Source organism: Mesoplodon densirostris, chromosome 3 (assembly GCF_025265405.1).
Source record: "Mesoplodon densirostris isolate mMesDen1 chromosome 3, mMesDen1 primary haplotype, whole genome shotgun sequence".
In the NCBI taxonomy this organism is placed as follows: Eukaryota; Metazoa; Chordata; class Mammalia; order Artiodactyla; family Ziphiidae; genus Mesoplodon; species Mesoplodon densirostris.
Window position 1 is genome coordinate 141,361,701 of NC_082663.1, and position 16,129 is coordinate 141,377,829.

A 16,129-nucleotide genomic window follows, 5' to 3' on the forward strand; every position below is an offset into this window, starting at 1 on the left:
GTGCAGCCAAAAATAAATAATAAATAAATAAATATTTTTTTAAAAATAGGTGCCGACTTCACCTGCCCCCGTTCCTAATTCTACACCTGACACAACTGACCTGAGAGAAGGTAAATGGATCCTCCAAGTTCGAGGGGACAGAGAGAGGAGCTCAGAGGAGGCTCTGGAGTGGTGTGTCCTGGGGGCTGTGTGTCCTGGGGAGGGTCATTCACCCTCTCTGTGTCTGCGCCTGGGCACTGCCTGGCACATGCTAGACTGTTGTTAGTTCTCGGCCCTGGGTCTCTTCATCCTCTCTGCCCTTCCCAAGCAGGCCATGGAAGCTCAGGGGATTTGCACTTGTTGTTCCCTCTACCTGTTGTTCCCTGCTCTCCTTCTGAGGCCAGAGGCTTCTCGTTGTTCGGGAATTGGTTTGACCATGTCCCCCTTCTACTCTTTGGAAAGGACCCACCCCAGCATCCTGAGTTTCCTGTAGAACAACAAGCCTGTCTGCCTGGGCCCTCACGGCACCCCTGCCCCTTCTCCTGTCACCTCTGCAGCCTCTACCTTGGGCTGAGCCCCCAGCACTGCCTCCTCTTGGTCTCTTGGCTTTCACCCTTGCCTCAGTCTGTTCCAGAACGTTCTGTGGCTTCCCATTTCGCTCAGGGCCTGCACCCGCCCCATTTCCTGTCCTCTCACTTTGCTCCTGTCACCACTTGGCACAGGACCTTTGCACAGGCTGTTTCCCTGTCAGGAACGCTCTTCCCCCAGATGGCTGGCTCCTTTGCCTTCCTCAAACCCTTTTCTCAAATGTCACCCCCTGGCCTGCCCGGACCACCTCTCTCCCCCACCCTTGCTTTCTACTCTGAATTTATGCATTCAGCTTGTTTGTTGCCAGCTCACTCCTGTGGAAGGTAAGGGCCACCATGGTGGGGACTCTCTGCCTAATTCACAGCTGAGTCTCCAGTGCCTGGGATGGAGCTGTGACCCCAGTTCCTCCGCCCCCCACCAGCCCTCTCCTATGTTTTCAGGCACGGGCAGCCTCTCCCACTGAGATCGTTTGAGTGGACAATAGACCATTTCCCACAGGCCAAGCGGCCCTTTGTCCACAGAGAGATGTCAGAGGACACCGAAGCACATGCTGAGCCAGTAGGGGCACTCATGCTGCTGATGCCAGGACATGCGGACCCCAGGGTCCAGTTGAATGGGTGGGGAGGACACCGGCCGTCAAGCCTGCCTGGAGGACGTGGGAGGCAGCAGTCTGGGGGCAGGGCTTCCCGGGGGAGGTGCTCTTGGAGCAGCAGGTGAGGCCCAGGAGAGGAGGAATCAGCACAGAAGTGTGTGCCGGCTTCTGCAGGCAGAAAAGCAAGAGACACCCTCCCACCCACCACCAGCTTGCGGGGCTGCTGCTTGAGGCTGCCCACTGAATCCGGGTCTCTGAAATGGACTCATGGCCCCAGGGCGAGGCAGCAGGGCCATCCAGGCTGGCGCTGGCCCCAGGCTGAGTCACACCCTGGGTGTGTGGGTCTCCCTGACCTGAAGCAGCTGGAGCAAACTCCAAGGGGAGGAGGTCGGGGCCTACAGGAACCGCCTACACTTAACCACCTACACTTAAGGTAGCCCGCAGGCTGCAGGTCATGCAGCAGTCAGCTGATGGGGGTGAAAATCCCTGGGGACAGACCATCAGAAGGGAAGAAAGAAGGAGTTGTGGGAACTAGTCCAGCACTTTTGGTTTCTCTTATTGTTGAAGGGGTTGAGGCTAGTTTCTTGAAACCAACCAGGAAGAAGACTGGAAAACGGGCCTGTCCCGACACCCAGCTCAGGAGGACGACGCTTTCCGGAAGCTCACGGCACCTAAGCGGCCAGAGCCAGGGAAGCGGCTCATATCACCAGCGGGCAAGGAGAGAACTGGGAGCCCGGACTGCCCGGCTGGAAAGGTCAGGGTTGCCTGGCGCGGCTGGCTGCGCGGGCGGGAAGCCGCGATTACGCACGCGGAGGATGCGCCCCCGCGCGGAGACGGGGCGCGTCCGGGACCCACGACCCTGAGGTGCGAATGGGCCCTTGGGAACGTCTGAACGTTCCTGGTCCAAAGCTGGGTAAGGGAAGAAAAACCAAACTGCGAAGAGCAGGAAGGGGCGGGGCTCCTAAAGGGCTTCCCATTCACAGCCGCGCAGTACACCAGAGCCCCACGGATTTCATCAAAGCCTGGAGACGACCCGCGCCCGGCAGGGGGGAGACCTAGCCCCCCAGACCAAGGCCCCGGAGGCCATAATGGGACTCTGCGTCCAGGGCCATGGGGGATGGGAGTTGTGAACACGGCCCCCTCCCTCCCCAACCGTCCTTCTCGCGCCTTCATGTCAGCCGGGCCCCTGCACAGCCCACGTCTGTGATGAGGGAGGTGGGTTCTCAGGGCCCAGGTCACACTCAGACCCCACACCCCCGTCCTCAACCTATGCCAAAGTGTTGCTTTGTCACTAGGCAAGGATTCAGGCAGCAGCAGGTCCCTGGAGGGGGGGCCCGAGGAAGAAGCAATGATGGGGGTGAGAGCGGTGGCAGGGAACGGCACTCTCCAGATAGGATGGGGCTGAGAAATCTTCGTCAGACGTCTTCCAGCTAGCTAGGCCAGCACTTTGCAGACCTAAGTGGCAGTTCTACAGGCACCACCACCTTTTCTTCCGATCACCCCTCAGAACCGGTCTCAACCCCGTGACAGGTAGAACCCGCACCCACAGGAACCGGCCTCCTAGTGCCAGCCTGTCTCTGCAGTTCCCAGGAATGTGGGTCAGCAGAGACCACGTCACCGGAGACATTTTCACAAGTGCTGGCTCAGCGTCTCAAGCAAATCACCGGGCTGTGGAGAGGCAGTGCCCTGACTTGAAGAAGAGGTAAAAGGTTCACGAAAACCTTCCTCATGTGTTCCTCGAAGCAGCCGCCTGTCATAGCTTCTCTCTCGGTGAACTCTGGTGTGCATGGTGCTTGCAAAACAGGGACGAGGGCAGACCACTGGTGGCAAGGCCAGGCGCTGTGGGTGTCCTGCTGGCTCCCACCTCCCCACAAAGAGAGGAGGGGGTCTCCTACTGCCCAGAGCTCAGTCTTGCCTTCCACCTTTTGTAAGAGGCTGCTGAGGGACATGGGAACCAGTGTCCCAACGAAGTGCTTCCCCTCAGTGAGAGGCCACAGGGTACAAAAGGAAACTTCTTGCATGTGATTTCCTGAGGACACTACTTACTAGATGCACCCAGTGGTTCAAAAGGAATTATGGATTTACAGTTTGTAGTTGTATTTGTTTTTATTTTTGTAACACAAAGAGGGAGAGAGGAAGTGAAGGGACAGGGCCCAGCGTCGTCCCCCAGAACAGCTTCTGAGGCATACGTTCGCCTGGATTCATTTTGAAAAGGCAATTCTGGGGTCCGTGTTTCAGGAAACTCTCCAGGCTGTCAATCTCAGCGCAAACAGCTTAAAATAAAAACCTCCCGTCTGTTCACCACACAGGGATCTAACACAAAATGCAAAACAAACCTGTTTGGAAAATGCCTGCCCTTAAAACAAGAGTGAGGGCTTTAAAGATTCATTAAACACAGAATCTTCCAGGAATCAAGTTGGCTGCGACTTCACAAAACCAGAAGCACAGAATAACGTTTCCAACTGTAGAACTGCTGGCTGACAAAAAAAGAGGAGGATCACAAGATGACAGGCAGGGGGGTCCTCCCCCAAACCTGCCTCTTCTTTTTGTTCGGAACAGACTCATAAACTGGAGAGTAGAAACGCAGCCTTGCGGGTGGAAGCAGATGCTCGGTGGCGGTGGCTCAGTCTCTGGGGAACAAAGGGGCGGCTCACTGTTTGCCCGCCTGTCTGCCTGGCTTCTTTTCTGGTTGACCTCTGCCGGTGCCTGGGATTCCACCTCGGCCCCGGCCACCAAACACACCTGTGAGACAGGGGAAAGGGGCTTTAGCAGAGCTGGGCTGGGAGGCCCACTGTAGACTGGGACCAGGAACTGGAATCCTTAGACTGTGGCCAAGTTGTTTAATCCCTCTGGGCCTCAGCTTCCACTTCTGTAAAGTGGGGGCAGTGATCCTACCTCTGGCGAGAAGGGCAGGCTGAGAATCTGAGATGGAGTGTCGACCAGGGCTGGGCATGGGTAGTGCTCCAGAATATTCTCAGTGTGACAAGGGACCAGACCAGGCCCCCCAGGGGTGTGAAGGATGCCAGGGAGGACAGAGGTTGGCACCAAGTCACACTGGGGCTTGGGGCAGGCTTCCTGGAAGAGAGGGCTGGGGGCCAAGGTGGAGGGCAGTCACCAGGACAAAGCCAGAAGGCTTCCAGGAGGAGTGGGGGTGGGGGGGCATGAGCTAGGACAAGGCCTGGACTCAGTCCAGGGATGGGGCAATGACCCCCAGCTGTGAGGCTGGGAGCTGCACCAGGGGACCTGGGCCTTCCTCACTCTGGCACCACCCGCATCTGGCCCAGGAGAGAAACGACTGGGTGGTTTGTGTGTGTCCAGCCCGGAGAAGGGGCAGGGGAGCCTCCTGGGCCCTGACCTCTGCAGTCAGTGGTGGGGCTGTTTCCAAAATACATTTTACGTGGAACAACGGCACTGCTGTTGGGGGAGGTGAGTAGTCGGAGGGAGGGCATGCCCCAGGCCCAGGGAGGTCCCAGAAGGATCAGGGCAGCATGGGGACATAGAAATGTACACACAAGCCCCCTTCCTCCACAGACATGCAGGGGGCCCTCTGGGGACAGAAGCCAATGCTGGCAGGGTCTGCCTAACCCCATGTCTCCTGGGGCAAGACCAGCTTTGCCAAGGGGAGCCTGGCTATGCGGGGACCCCTGTGAGATTTGCACTGGCTGTGGAAGGCCCCGTGGTCTCCGTTCGGAGCCGCCCAAGCAAGCCGCTCTCCCCGTCCTCCCTGCTCCTTCAGGCAGTTTACTTGACAGTGGTGGCCCCCAGTGAAGAGTCTAGCCCTGGGGACAGGTCCTGGGACCCCTGGGACCCTGCTCACCCCCATCCTAGGCTACCCTCCACCTGGGGTGCCCTCCTGCCCTCTTCCATCTGGCGCCTTTCTGTCACGTGAGCCTCAGCTCACGGCTGGCTCCTGTGTCCTTCCCAGCCCTGCCCACGAGCCCCCAAGGTGGGCCCCGGGCCTGGCATACAGGAGGCCCCTTCAGATGCAAGAGACAAAGCCAGGTCCCTCCAAGAACAGGAGCCGGGCGGGGGAGGCGGGGAAGGGCAGGGTCTGCAGATGGTCTCTGAGCTCAGGCCCCAGCTGACTGTACAAGTTTAATTTTATGCCAGATTTATAATCTCAGGGTGGTGTGCTGGGATCTATCCAAAAGGCATGACCTTGGCTTTGTATAAAGGAGTCATAGCAGGGAAGGGTCCCGTGCTGGGGCCCCACACTGGGGTACTCACCCGCAGTCTAGTGAGGCAGGCACCGCAGGACCCTCTCTGCAGAGGGGAAACTGAGCCTTGGCGAGGTGCCCAGAGCACCTGCCAGGAAACACAGGCAGGGCTCAAGTCCCAGGTCTATGTGGGCCTGGACCCAGACCTAAGGGAGCACTGAGAGCCACTGCGGGGCAGGAGGGCCCAGGTGGGTGAGGGTCAGCACTGACCACCAGGACTCAGCTGGGCTCCCCGGGTTGGGCTCCTGCGGCGGGGCAGGCGGCAACCAGCAGCGTCAGCTGTTCTGCAGAGGAGCCCCATGAGTCACAGCCCCCCAGCTCCACGTAGGAGGGGCTCAGAGCCAGGCCCTCGGCACCATGACGGCACCAGCCAAGAATGTCAACAGTGGGCCGGGACGGATGCCACGTGCTAGAGTCACCCCCGCCAATGGGGAGGCCCCAGCAGCCTGCTAGGGAGGAAGCAGGGAGAGAAGGGCATACCTCGCCCGGTACCCCCCATTCCGCGGCCCTTCTGCTGCTTCTGCTGCTGCAGGCCACCGCGGCCGCGGCCCTTGGCCACCACCTCCTCCTTGACCATGTCGATGATCTCATCAGGGATGCGCAGGTACTTGATGGTGCTGCCGCGGATGTAGCACTCGGGCATCCGCCAGAATTTGTCCCCGTCCTGTGAGAGAGGGGGTGTGTGTCAGATCTGTGGCGGGGTAGGGTCCCTGCAGAGCAGGTGCAGATGGCCGGGGCAGCATCTGTCCCCTCAGGTCGCCTGCACCTGGCATCGCCCCCGCAGGCTGCAAAGTTCTTCGTCCTGGACGGGACACTGGAGGGGCCGCCCTCCAGCAGGATTTCTCCAGATCCTTGGCAGCCCTTCACACATGAGAGAGGGTGGGGCAGGGCCTCGTGAGAAGCCTCCGCGTCCTCAGCCTGTCCTCCAGTGGGGGAGGCAGCCCGAAGCCTGGAGAGGGGTGAGGCTGTCCCACGCACCAGGTGCTGCCACAGCCCAGCTCCTCCCCCTCCTGCCCCCAGCCTTCCAGAACTCACCTTCTGGAACCCTCTCTATGCACCCTGACTCATTCATTCACACAACTATCTCGTGGCAGGGTCTGAGCTGGGCATGGGACACAAGTGAGCAGGACAGAGACCCTGTGTGATGGGTGAAGAGGGCCAGGAGAGGGGTGGGGAGCCAGGTCTGGGGCCAGCCAGGGGCAGCTCCCAGTGATGCCAGTTTTCAGGGGAGCTAATGGAAGCTAGAGAGACAAGGGGCTTGTAAAGTTGCAGACTCCTGAGCAACGCCAACCCTGCAGTTCTTAGGATGCTGACTGTTTCCCCACCACCACCATATACCCTGCGACCAGCACAAGGCCTTCCCTCCACGCTACCTCCTGCTGCCCCTGGGCGGGAGCCCGGGGCCTCATCCATCAGATGAATTCTCCAGCCCCATCCCTGTTGCCCAGGCCAGAAGCCTGGGTAACCCCTCCCCCCACACCCCTAGAAATCAGACCAAGACATCTCCCTGCTTAGATCCCAATCAGCGCCCCGCTGGCCCAAGGACGAGGTCCAAACTCCTCAGTGTGGTTCCAGAGGGCCTGAGATCCAGCCCCACCCTGGCTGCCCTCTCTCGACACTCGATGTGCCTTCCAGATGGAACTTTCTGGAACACACACAGTGGGCTTCCGGCCCCCAGCACTTTGCACACGCTGTTCCCACCTTTTCATGTCTGGCTAACTCCAGCCCTCAACAGGCCTTGCTTCCAGCCTTCCTGCAACCCCCAGTCCTCCTGCATGACACTCATCAGCGGTGCCTGGGCCGATCTGGCCCAGCCCAGTGGAGGTACTCGGCAGGGACAAATGAAATGTTTGTGGGCCAACTCTTCCCAGGAACACACACGAGAGCCCCCGACCCATACAGGAACCCCAAGAGGCCTCAGAACATTCCTTTCCCAGAAATGGTAGGCGAGGGGCCAAGTCCGTGGGGATGCAAAGTACAGCCAGACAGAAACAATGATTGTGTGGAAGCTCAGGGCTGGGGCTGAGGCTGGCGGCTCAGCGCGAGGCTCTCCCTCAGCCAAGGGCAGGCCGAGCCCAGCACGCTCCCTGTAGGAACAGAGTTTACTGTGCTTTCCACGGGGGCAGCTAAATGCCTCCCGACCCTTGCTCTCCCGTGCTTTCTCAGCCCCTGAGGTCTCTGTGTTCAGCCACCTGCTACCCAAGGGAAGGAGGGGCTGCCATCACCTGTTCACAGATGAGAACTCTGGCTGGCCTGCGTGAGGCGGTACCTCCCACCAGACTCTCCTCCCAACCGCTGGGTCACAGAGAGGGACTCCCCAGGGGGAGCCACGTGTCCAGTCTCAGCTGGCCGTGGAGGCTGGACGGACCTTGCCCCAAGACCCAGCGACTGGTTCTAGGTCCCAGAAGTGGACACAGACCTAACGGCAGTGTGCAGAAGGACAAGCGCTCAGCTGGGCCCTGCAGCACCGTCTGCCACAGGCACACTGGAAACACCTGCCACCAGGAGTTCAGTCCCAGGAAGCAGGTCACAGAGCCGAGCAGGTGAGGGTAGGGAGTCACAGCCCTCTGTCTGCCTTTTGGGGTGTGAACTGTCCAGGAGCACAGACCGGGGTGAGAGTGGCTGCCTTGTGCTCTGCTGTATGCTGGCGTGGCGAGCCCGGGGGCACACCGCCTGTGGCTCAAGGCAGCCGGGCCCTGCCTGGGCCCCCCAGGAGCTTCCTCCCCGTAACATGAGGGGCTATCTTGGGCAGGGGGACGGAGACCGGAATCAAGGTGAAAGGAAAGCTCTAGCAGAACCCAGTGCAGATTAGGGGGAGGGAGTCCTGCCTTCATCACCGTCCTCATCACTCTGTGGATCATCCCAAGGCGGGGAAGGCCAGTGACCCTGGGGAACATTCTCCCCCACCCAGGCCCTGCACTTCCTGGTTTCAGGCCTCAGGGGGAACAAGCCCCGTGGTGGCCTGGACATCCCACGGTCATGCCACTACGGCCCACATGGTGGGCAATGCCCACACCCAGGACCAAAGGCAGCAGAGGCTGACAAGGAGGGTGGGGCCTGCCCTGGAGGCCACCCCCTCCCTGTAGAGCAGGGATTTATGGCCAGAAGCACCCCCCAGGTCCAAGTCCTTCTTGGTCAGGGGTGGCACCTGGGGATGCGGAAGCAGCTCAGTGCCTGCCGGGCAGCATCCCCGCAGGTGCAAAGTCCAAGGCACTAGAGAGACTTGGAGCCTTGTCCGGCTGTCCCCCACAACATCCTGCCCAGTCCCTCGGGCCCCGCCCCTGCAAGAGGCCCCGCCCCTGGCAGGATGACCGGTGGTATAGGCTAAGGTAGGCACCCTCCCACTCCTCCCACACGTCCAGGGAAGGGCTTTTACCCCACTTGGAGGCGAGGACGCTGAGGCTCTGTAAAGCCCCAGGTCCCAGTGCGCATTCCTGGCCACACGACCCCCATTCGCTGTGCCCACCAGACCGGAGCTGCCCCAAGGCCCCCAGGCAGCGGGTGCAGACGCGCGGAGGAGGGCACTCACCCTGGACGTGCAGATCACCTCACGCAAGTTGATGTTCATCCAGTTGTCGCAGCTCACCAGGTGCCCATTGTATGTCTCCCCGTTTTTGAGCTCCACCAACTGGAGAGAAAACGGGTCCCACATCAGTCTCAGGCCCCAAGAGAGATGCAGACTTACCCCGAAGAGCAGGCCACCACCACCGGGCCTCATTCAGACACATCCTCGGCTCTTCTTGGGACCCAGTGGCCACAGCACACGGTGCCCAGGCCCCCAGGGGTCCACCTTACAGGAGACACGCTCTGCTTTCTCGGTACGCTTTGCTGGGCGTTGTAGACTTTCTACGATGAAACCATTTTTTTTTGTGTGGAAGAAACAAACAGACAAAAAAAAACCCCACATCTCTAAAGGAATGAGTAAGGGTGGCCAGGGGCCGGGCAGGTGCCCGGTGATGGCACACGTGTGATCCTTGGTGGTCTGGAAAAACTGTTTTTCATTGCAATAACTACTTGCTTATTTTGATGTTTCGGGAAAAGTGCGTCATGCGGAAGACAGGCTTTTTGCTAGGAAAAGGCTGAGACTTAAAAAAGAATCAACTTAGAGAATGAACTTATGGTTACCAGAGGGGATTGGTGGGGGGAAGGGATAGTTAGGGAACTTGGGATTGACATGTACACAGGACTATATTTAAAATGGATAACCAACAAGGAAGTACTGTATAGCACAGGGAACTCCGCTCAATATTATGTAACAACCTAAATGGGAAAAGAATTTGAAAAAGAATAGACACGTGTGTATGTATAACCGAATCACTTTGCTGTATACCTGAAACTAACAACATTGTTAATCAACTATACTCCAACACAAAATAAAAAGTTAAAAAAAAAAATCAACTCTCGGGGCTGGAGAGGCACTGGGCTCACAGCCGCCACCTCTGCATTGTGCCATGGGCCGGGCATGGGTGCTGGCGCCGGCATAATGAGCGCCAGCGGCAGCCTGGTCTGTGCCTATGACTTCTTGCTGAAGTTCCTGCTGGTGGGTGACAGTGACGTGGTGAGGGTGAGATCTTGGCGAGCCTGCAGGACGATACAGCCGAGTCCCCGTATGGACACCTGGCAGACATCATGCACTCTCCTGCTGCCTTCTGCAGTGCTGCAGACATTTTCCAGCTACTCTGCCCGTTTCCCTTGGCAACCACTTTAAGATTTAAAATATGATTTGTAAAGTCATCACTTTCAAGTTTGGAAAAAAAAAAAGAAAAAAAGGAATCAACTCAGCTATCTGCCCAAGAGAAACGAAGACATACATCCATGGAAAAATGTGTTCATGGATGTTCCCAGCAGCTAAAATCTTCACGAATAGCCAAAAAGTGGTAACAACCCAAATGTCCATCATCAGTGGACAAATGGATAAATAAAATGTGATGATGGGGCCTCCCTGGTGGCGCAAGTGGTTGAGAGTCCGCCTGCCGATGCAGGGGATACGGGTTCGTGCCCCGGTCTGGGAGGATCCCATATGCCGCGGAGCGGCTGGGCCCGTGAGCCATGGCCGCTGAGCCTGCGCGTCCGGAGCCTGCGCGTCCGGAGCCTGTGCTCCGCAACGGGGGAGGCCACAACAGTGAGAGGCCCGCATACCGCAAAAAAAAAAAAAAAAAAAATGTGATGTATCCACAGAATGGAATATCACCTGGCCGTAAGGAGTGAAGCTTTGACACATGCTACAATGTGGACAAACCCCAAGAACATCATGCTGAGTGAAGGAAGCCAGACACGAAAAGTCACATGTTGTGTGATCCCACTTACAGGAAATGTCCAGAACAGACAAATCCACAGAGACAGAAAGCAGATTAGTGGTTGCCTGGGGCTGGGGTGGGGGGTGGAGAGCAGCTGCTAATGGAGACTGGGTCACTTTTTGGGGTGACAGGATTGCTCTGGAACTACACAGAGGTGGTGGTTGCACAACACTGTGAATGTACCGAACGTCCCTAAACTGTACTTCAAAAGGTTGAATTGTATGGTATGTGAGTAACGTCTGGATTAAAAAAAAAGACAACAGAACATATTGACGGATACTACACTGTATCACAAAAGGACAAAAGCAGCTTGGGAATGAGCATCCCATGAACCTATCCATATTTTAAAAAATCGTTCACGCTTACACACACGTTAAACGTCCAGATGTGTATATATCAAAGAAGTTAAATTGTTGGGAAGATGAATGAAGAGGGGCTTCCACTTTCTCTGAATCTCTAGTATTTGACACTTTTAATAAGCATGTATTACTTAGATCAGGAGCAGAAATGACACAGGTCCTGACGCATGTGGGAGGGAAAAGAGGACAGGCAGGAAGTGGTTTTGGCTGGAGGCACCTCACCCTTTGCCCAGTGTCCCTGTCCCTGTGCTGAGGCTGGTCCCCACTGAAATGTGCCATCCCAGACCAGCATGTACTCACCATTGGGTGATTCTGAGCCGTTTTCAGCAGTGACAAAGGAAGCTGAAAGGCAAACAAAAGCACATGACTTGTTTCATCAGCGCTGTGGAGCCCTGGCCTCTGGGCAGGGCTGGGACTCCAGGAGCACACATTCCCCGACAGAAATGCAGCTTCTGAACTCTGCCCAAGCCCAGGACACATACCTGCCTCCTAGTTTAGGACAGAAAAGTCTCAGGAACACCCCCACCCTGCAATCGCAGAGGCAGCTGCCCTCTGGTCTTGACGCTGACCATTCTGGGCATTTCTTTGTAGCTCAGGCTGCATATAGTCCCACTCCTGACAGGACCAGGTGTAGCCCTCCATGGTTATCAACAGCATCACAGCACACGGGTTCTGCTGCTGCTTGAATTTTTTGCTCCACTGATGTTTCTGAGATACATCCAGGTTAATACATGCAGCTCTAGCTAGGCCTTTCATTTTCGGCATGGTAGGTGGTTATCTTCACACCCACTTTATGGACGGAGATACTGTGGCTTAGAGACTGAGGAACTTGCCCGGCACCAGAGAGCTAGTGAGAGATGGAGCTTGACTTGACCCCATCTGTCAGAAGCCAGCTCACGCTGAGCCCACACTTCAGGGGGCAGCCCTGATTGAACCAAGAGTGATTTGGCCAAGCGCAACTGGCCTCCCAATCAGAGGAGGCCACATCTGAGCTAGGTGTTCATAGAGGAATTCACCAGGTGAGAGGAAGAAACATTTCAGAAGAAGCCTGTGGTCACTGCAAGTGAGAGCAGGTAAAGGATGGGATTTAAAAACTCCCCCTGATAAGATGAACTTTCAAGATAGTTCTTTTCCCATTATTACTGAATTTCTTTTTTATAAAAAACATATAGTGTAACTGGGGGAAAAAAAATCAGTTCTTTTCATTTTGGGTACACAAATCACAACCCATACACTGGGGCCTGTCTCTGGGTCTCCAGAACGGTGACTCAGGTGGCAGCGTTTGGGTCCAGGGTCCAGTAACAGCCTATCCAGTATAGTCAGGTGAAGGTTCTAAACCAAGGGCCCCACAAGATGGGAAACTGCCTCAGCAAGGACCACACCTTGCCCAAGTAACTTTGGAATTCTAAGTTGGCCTGAGCTCCAGGACATCTTGGCAGGGGAGTCCCAGCCCACCCACACCCTCCAATAGGGGGCAGCTGCTTCTCCAGGTGATGGGGACTGTGAGGCCTCTCTCAGGAGACCACAAGGGGCCCTCAACCCCCAGGGGATGGCTCCCTATGGAAGGGCTTGGTGGGGGAAATATCTCATATCCCACGGGCCTTCCCTAAGAGCCACCCGGGGAAGATCCAGGGGCGGCAGGAAGCCAGGCCCAAGCCCACTTCCTGCACTGGCTTCCTGGAAGGGCACGATAAGGAGGAAGGAGCCACGTGGAGAGGAGGTGGCTGCTCCGAGGAGGGTGGGCAGGCAGGCTGGGGTCCCAATGTGGCCAACCTGCAGCTCCTGCCCTCTCCTCTGGAATGCATCTGTGTGATGCTACTGGGTGCAGAGAGCTGGAGGCTCAGCCGCGTGTGCGGGAGCCACACCCCCAGGGGGTATTTTACAACGGAGAAGCCTCACGCTTTTCTGGGCAAGCCTGTTCTCTGTGCCCACAATGGGAAGCTGGACCAGGGCGATGACACACCTAGGTCCTCCTCCCATATCAGCGGAGAGGGGACAGGGCCAGCTTAGCCCTGGAAGGCGAGAATGAAGATGGACTCAGTGCTGAGAGGTGGAGGGAGGGTCACAGCAGTACAGTCAAGGCCCCTCTAGATGAGGCACCAGCGGTAGAGCAGATGGGACCTGCCCAGGGACACGGAGCAAGATCCCGCTAAAGCCGAGGAAAGTAGGCTGAAAGTAGCAGGGGACCCACAGACGTCCTTCAATGGCATACAGAGCCTCTATGCCGGTCCCTCTCAGGTTGCCACCCTGTCCCAGCTACTGGCAGCACAGCCCTGAAGGACCCACAGCCTCCTTAGCTGTTGCTGGCAGTGTGCCCTCAGAATACGGCCACGACACAGATGGGTCCAGCACCTGCTCACAACCCTTGCCTGTGCAGCCGCCCCCTAGGCGGGCCACAGAGCCAGGCCTGACACGGCTCCAGCAAACTGGCCCACTCTGCGCCTCACACACCATGCCCGGTGCTGCTGGCCAAGCTTTGTTCCTCGGTTCCCTCTGCCTGGGGTGCCCTTCCCCAGGCTGGTGGCTGCTCCCTCGGCCAGGCCCTCATTATAATCCCATCAAGGGAACAAGGTTTCCACCTGAGCCACCCTCTGCTGTTTCTATTATAGGACGTAGCCAGTCTCTAATTAACTTGTTTATTTATTATGTCTCCCTGGCTAGACTGGAAGTGCCACAAGCCTCCTGCTAGACTGGAAAATTCAGAGGGTGTGGACTTTGTCCAGCACTGAACACCGGGCCAGGCACACGTGAAGGACTCGGTAAATATTTTCTCAACAAATACGGCACACACCACCAAGGGAGGCACTTGGGGCAGGGGGGATTCTTGCTCAAAGGAGAGGTGGCATTGGGATAGCAATGCCAAGCAGTGCTCACATCTCGCCATCTTCTATGTCCTTGTCCCCAAACAGTGCTGGAGACAGAGGCGAAGGGAAGGGGAGGATCCCGGTGAACTTGAAAGCCAAGGGGAAGGGGCGGTGGCAGGGGTGGGGGGATGGAAGACACTTGAAGGTGTCAGGGAGACAGGAAAGGGCCAAACACCCAGTTCAGGGGGAGACAGGGTCATCTGGAGTCGGGAAAGTCATAAAAAAGCTTCAGGCATGAGAATTCCTTTCTCTGGCCTTTCTCAGAACGCCTGGGGTCTGACCCTCAGGCCTGGACCAATCCAGGACTAGACCTAATGGTATCCTGAGGCTCCCAACTCAGGAAGCTGTTGCAGACCACCCACTCCCTCGCCCACACCCCTGCTTCCGGCCCTGCCCTGACCACAGGGAACAGGCAGTGTGTCATGCCTTGTCCACTCCTGAACACTCCTCAGAAGACAGGAACAGGCTGAATGAATGAATCTGTACTTCACACAGACACTGTTCTAGGCTCTGGGACTAGATGAGGATAAAAGACAAAGATCCTGTCTCCATGGAACTTAAAAGATGCGTTCTTCCAGTTTTGCCCAGTCCCTCAGACCAACTCTACCCTCCAGCAGAGAGGAACCAGCTTCCTCTCTCCATCCCTACACTGACCAGAATTTAGTGAGCTCTCATGGTCGGCTCTGAAAAATGTGCAACAACCATCTCAGAGCAACTCAGGTGCTGATGGGCCAGGTACTCTCCCAAGAAGCTCCCAGCTCTCAATTCCTCTGTGTGGACCTCCGTTTCCCTGTCGTACGCTGGGGGCACAGACGCTCTCTGGGTTAGATCTACAACTTCCATAACTTGTGAGCGCCATGGCCCTGGGGAGGCTTCCTATCAGGGCCTCAATTTTTCTTTTCGTGAACTGGGAAGATGCAGTCAGTCCATCCTTAGCTCAGAATACACCCTCTCCCTCTGAAAAACAGACTGTGTGACACAGGAAGAAGCAAACCCTTCTCTGGGTCTGTCAGCCTGAAAAAGAGGCACAGGAGGTTGTGCGGCTCTAAGGACCTTACAAGCCCTGAAATTCCCTAAATTGGTTTAATTTGAGAACGCACACCGGCCCCCTACTTCCTGGCGCTCTAGCTTTACAATCTATGAGGTTAGACTGGGTCGGATGCACTCGGAGTCACTTCCCTGCCCCAAAAGTCACTCTGCTGCATTCACCGGGCCCTTCGGTGGGTCCCCTTCCTCTCCGGCCTGTTTCCCCACCTGAAAAATGGGAAGACTGCAGCTAGACCGCTATACTATGATTACACGTTCGGTCAGTCCCAAGTTCCCCTGAGACCGACTTGCTGGGTGTCCTGACAGAAGCCCCTGCCGTCCCCGGTCTCAGTAACCACCCCCTCGGGCCTGGTGGGGAGGACTCGAGGCCCGGATGGCACGCTCGCTCCGCATCACCCCTGCCCCAGCACCCGCCCCGAGGGCCCTTGGCGGCCGGCTCCCCCGTCGTCTTGCCCTCACCATGGTGTCGGCGGGGACCGGGCTCCCCGGCCACTTCCGCCACCGCCGCCGCCGCTCACGTTCCCGCCGGTAGCAGCCCCGCTGCGCGCCACTAGGCTGAAATGGAGTGGCAGCGACGCGAGCCAGTCAGAGAGGGGCTAGTGGGAAGGACAACCAATCCACGCAGAGTAAGGCAAGGCCTACTACGCACGAGGGTGGGGCAGGCCGTGTTCTCACAGGAGAAATAAGGGACAGACTCGTAAAGTGCCGCCGTGAGTGCTGCAAAAGGGGGCGGAGCAATGTGCGCAGGCGCAGGAGGCCTTGTGGGTAAGGGCGCACGCGCAGGCGAAACCCTCGCGGATCTCGGCTCCACGCTGTGGGCGAAGGCGGTTATTACCTCCGGTTTCGAGAGAGAGAAATGGAAGCTCTTTGGTTGTTATTGGGATGTGCTTAATGTCTCCCTTCGGGCCCCTCCTCTCCTGAGTCTCATTATTGTAGCTGACCATTATCCAAGGCACATCTTTTGGTAGGTTGGAATCCCGGCTGTGCCCTTTGAGCCTCAGTTTGCCTCCCGTTGAAATGGCCGTAATAATAGTGTCTGTTCTAGAAGGTTGCAGTGAGGACGGAACGAGTTAAGCCACGGAAAAGCACGTAGAGCAGAATCTGGCACATACTGAGCACTTGATACACGGGCGTGCAACATTGAGCACCTACTATGGACCCGCTCCTAGAAACACAGAAGTGAATA

The 16,129-nt window shown here is 57.1% G+C and overlaps 1 protein-coding gene across 1 annotated transcript; it reads right to left on the reverse strand.

The window, feature by feature from the left end:
- Positions 1–3,246: 3,246 nt before the first annotated feature.
- LSM4 (LSM4 homolog, U6 small nuclear RNA and mRNA degradation associated) lies at positions 3,247–15,541 on the reverse strand. Its single transcript, XM_060093873.1, has 5 exons — positions 15,403–15,541; positions 11,333–11,374; positions 8,906–9,004; positions 5,857–6,040; positions 3,247–3,901 (listed from the first exon to the last, which is right to left on the reverse strand). Exons 1-5 carry the CDS (start codon positions 15,403–15,405, stop codon positions 3,810–3,812), a joined length of 420 nt encoding a protein of 139 aa, XP_059949856.1. The 5' UTR covers positions 15,406–15,541; the 3' UTR covers positions 3,247–3,809.
- Between the last annotated feature and the right edge of the window lie 588 nt (positions 15,542–16,129).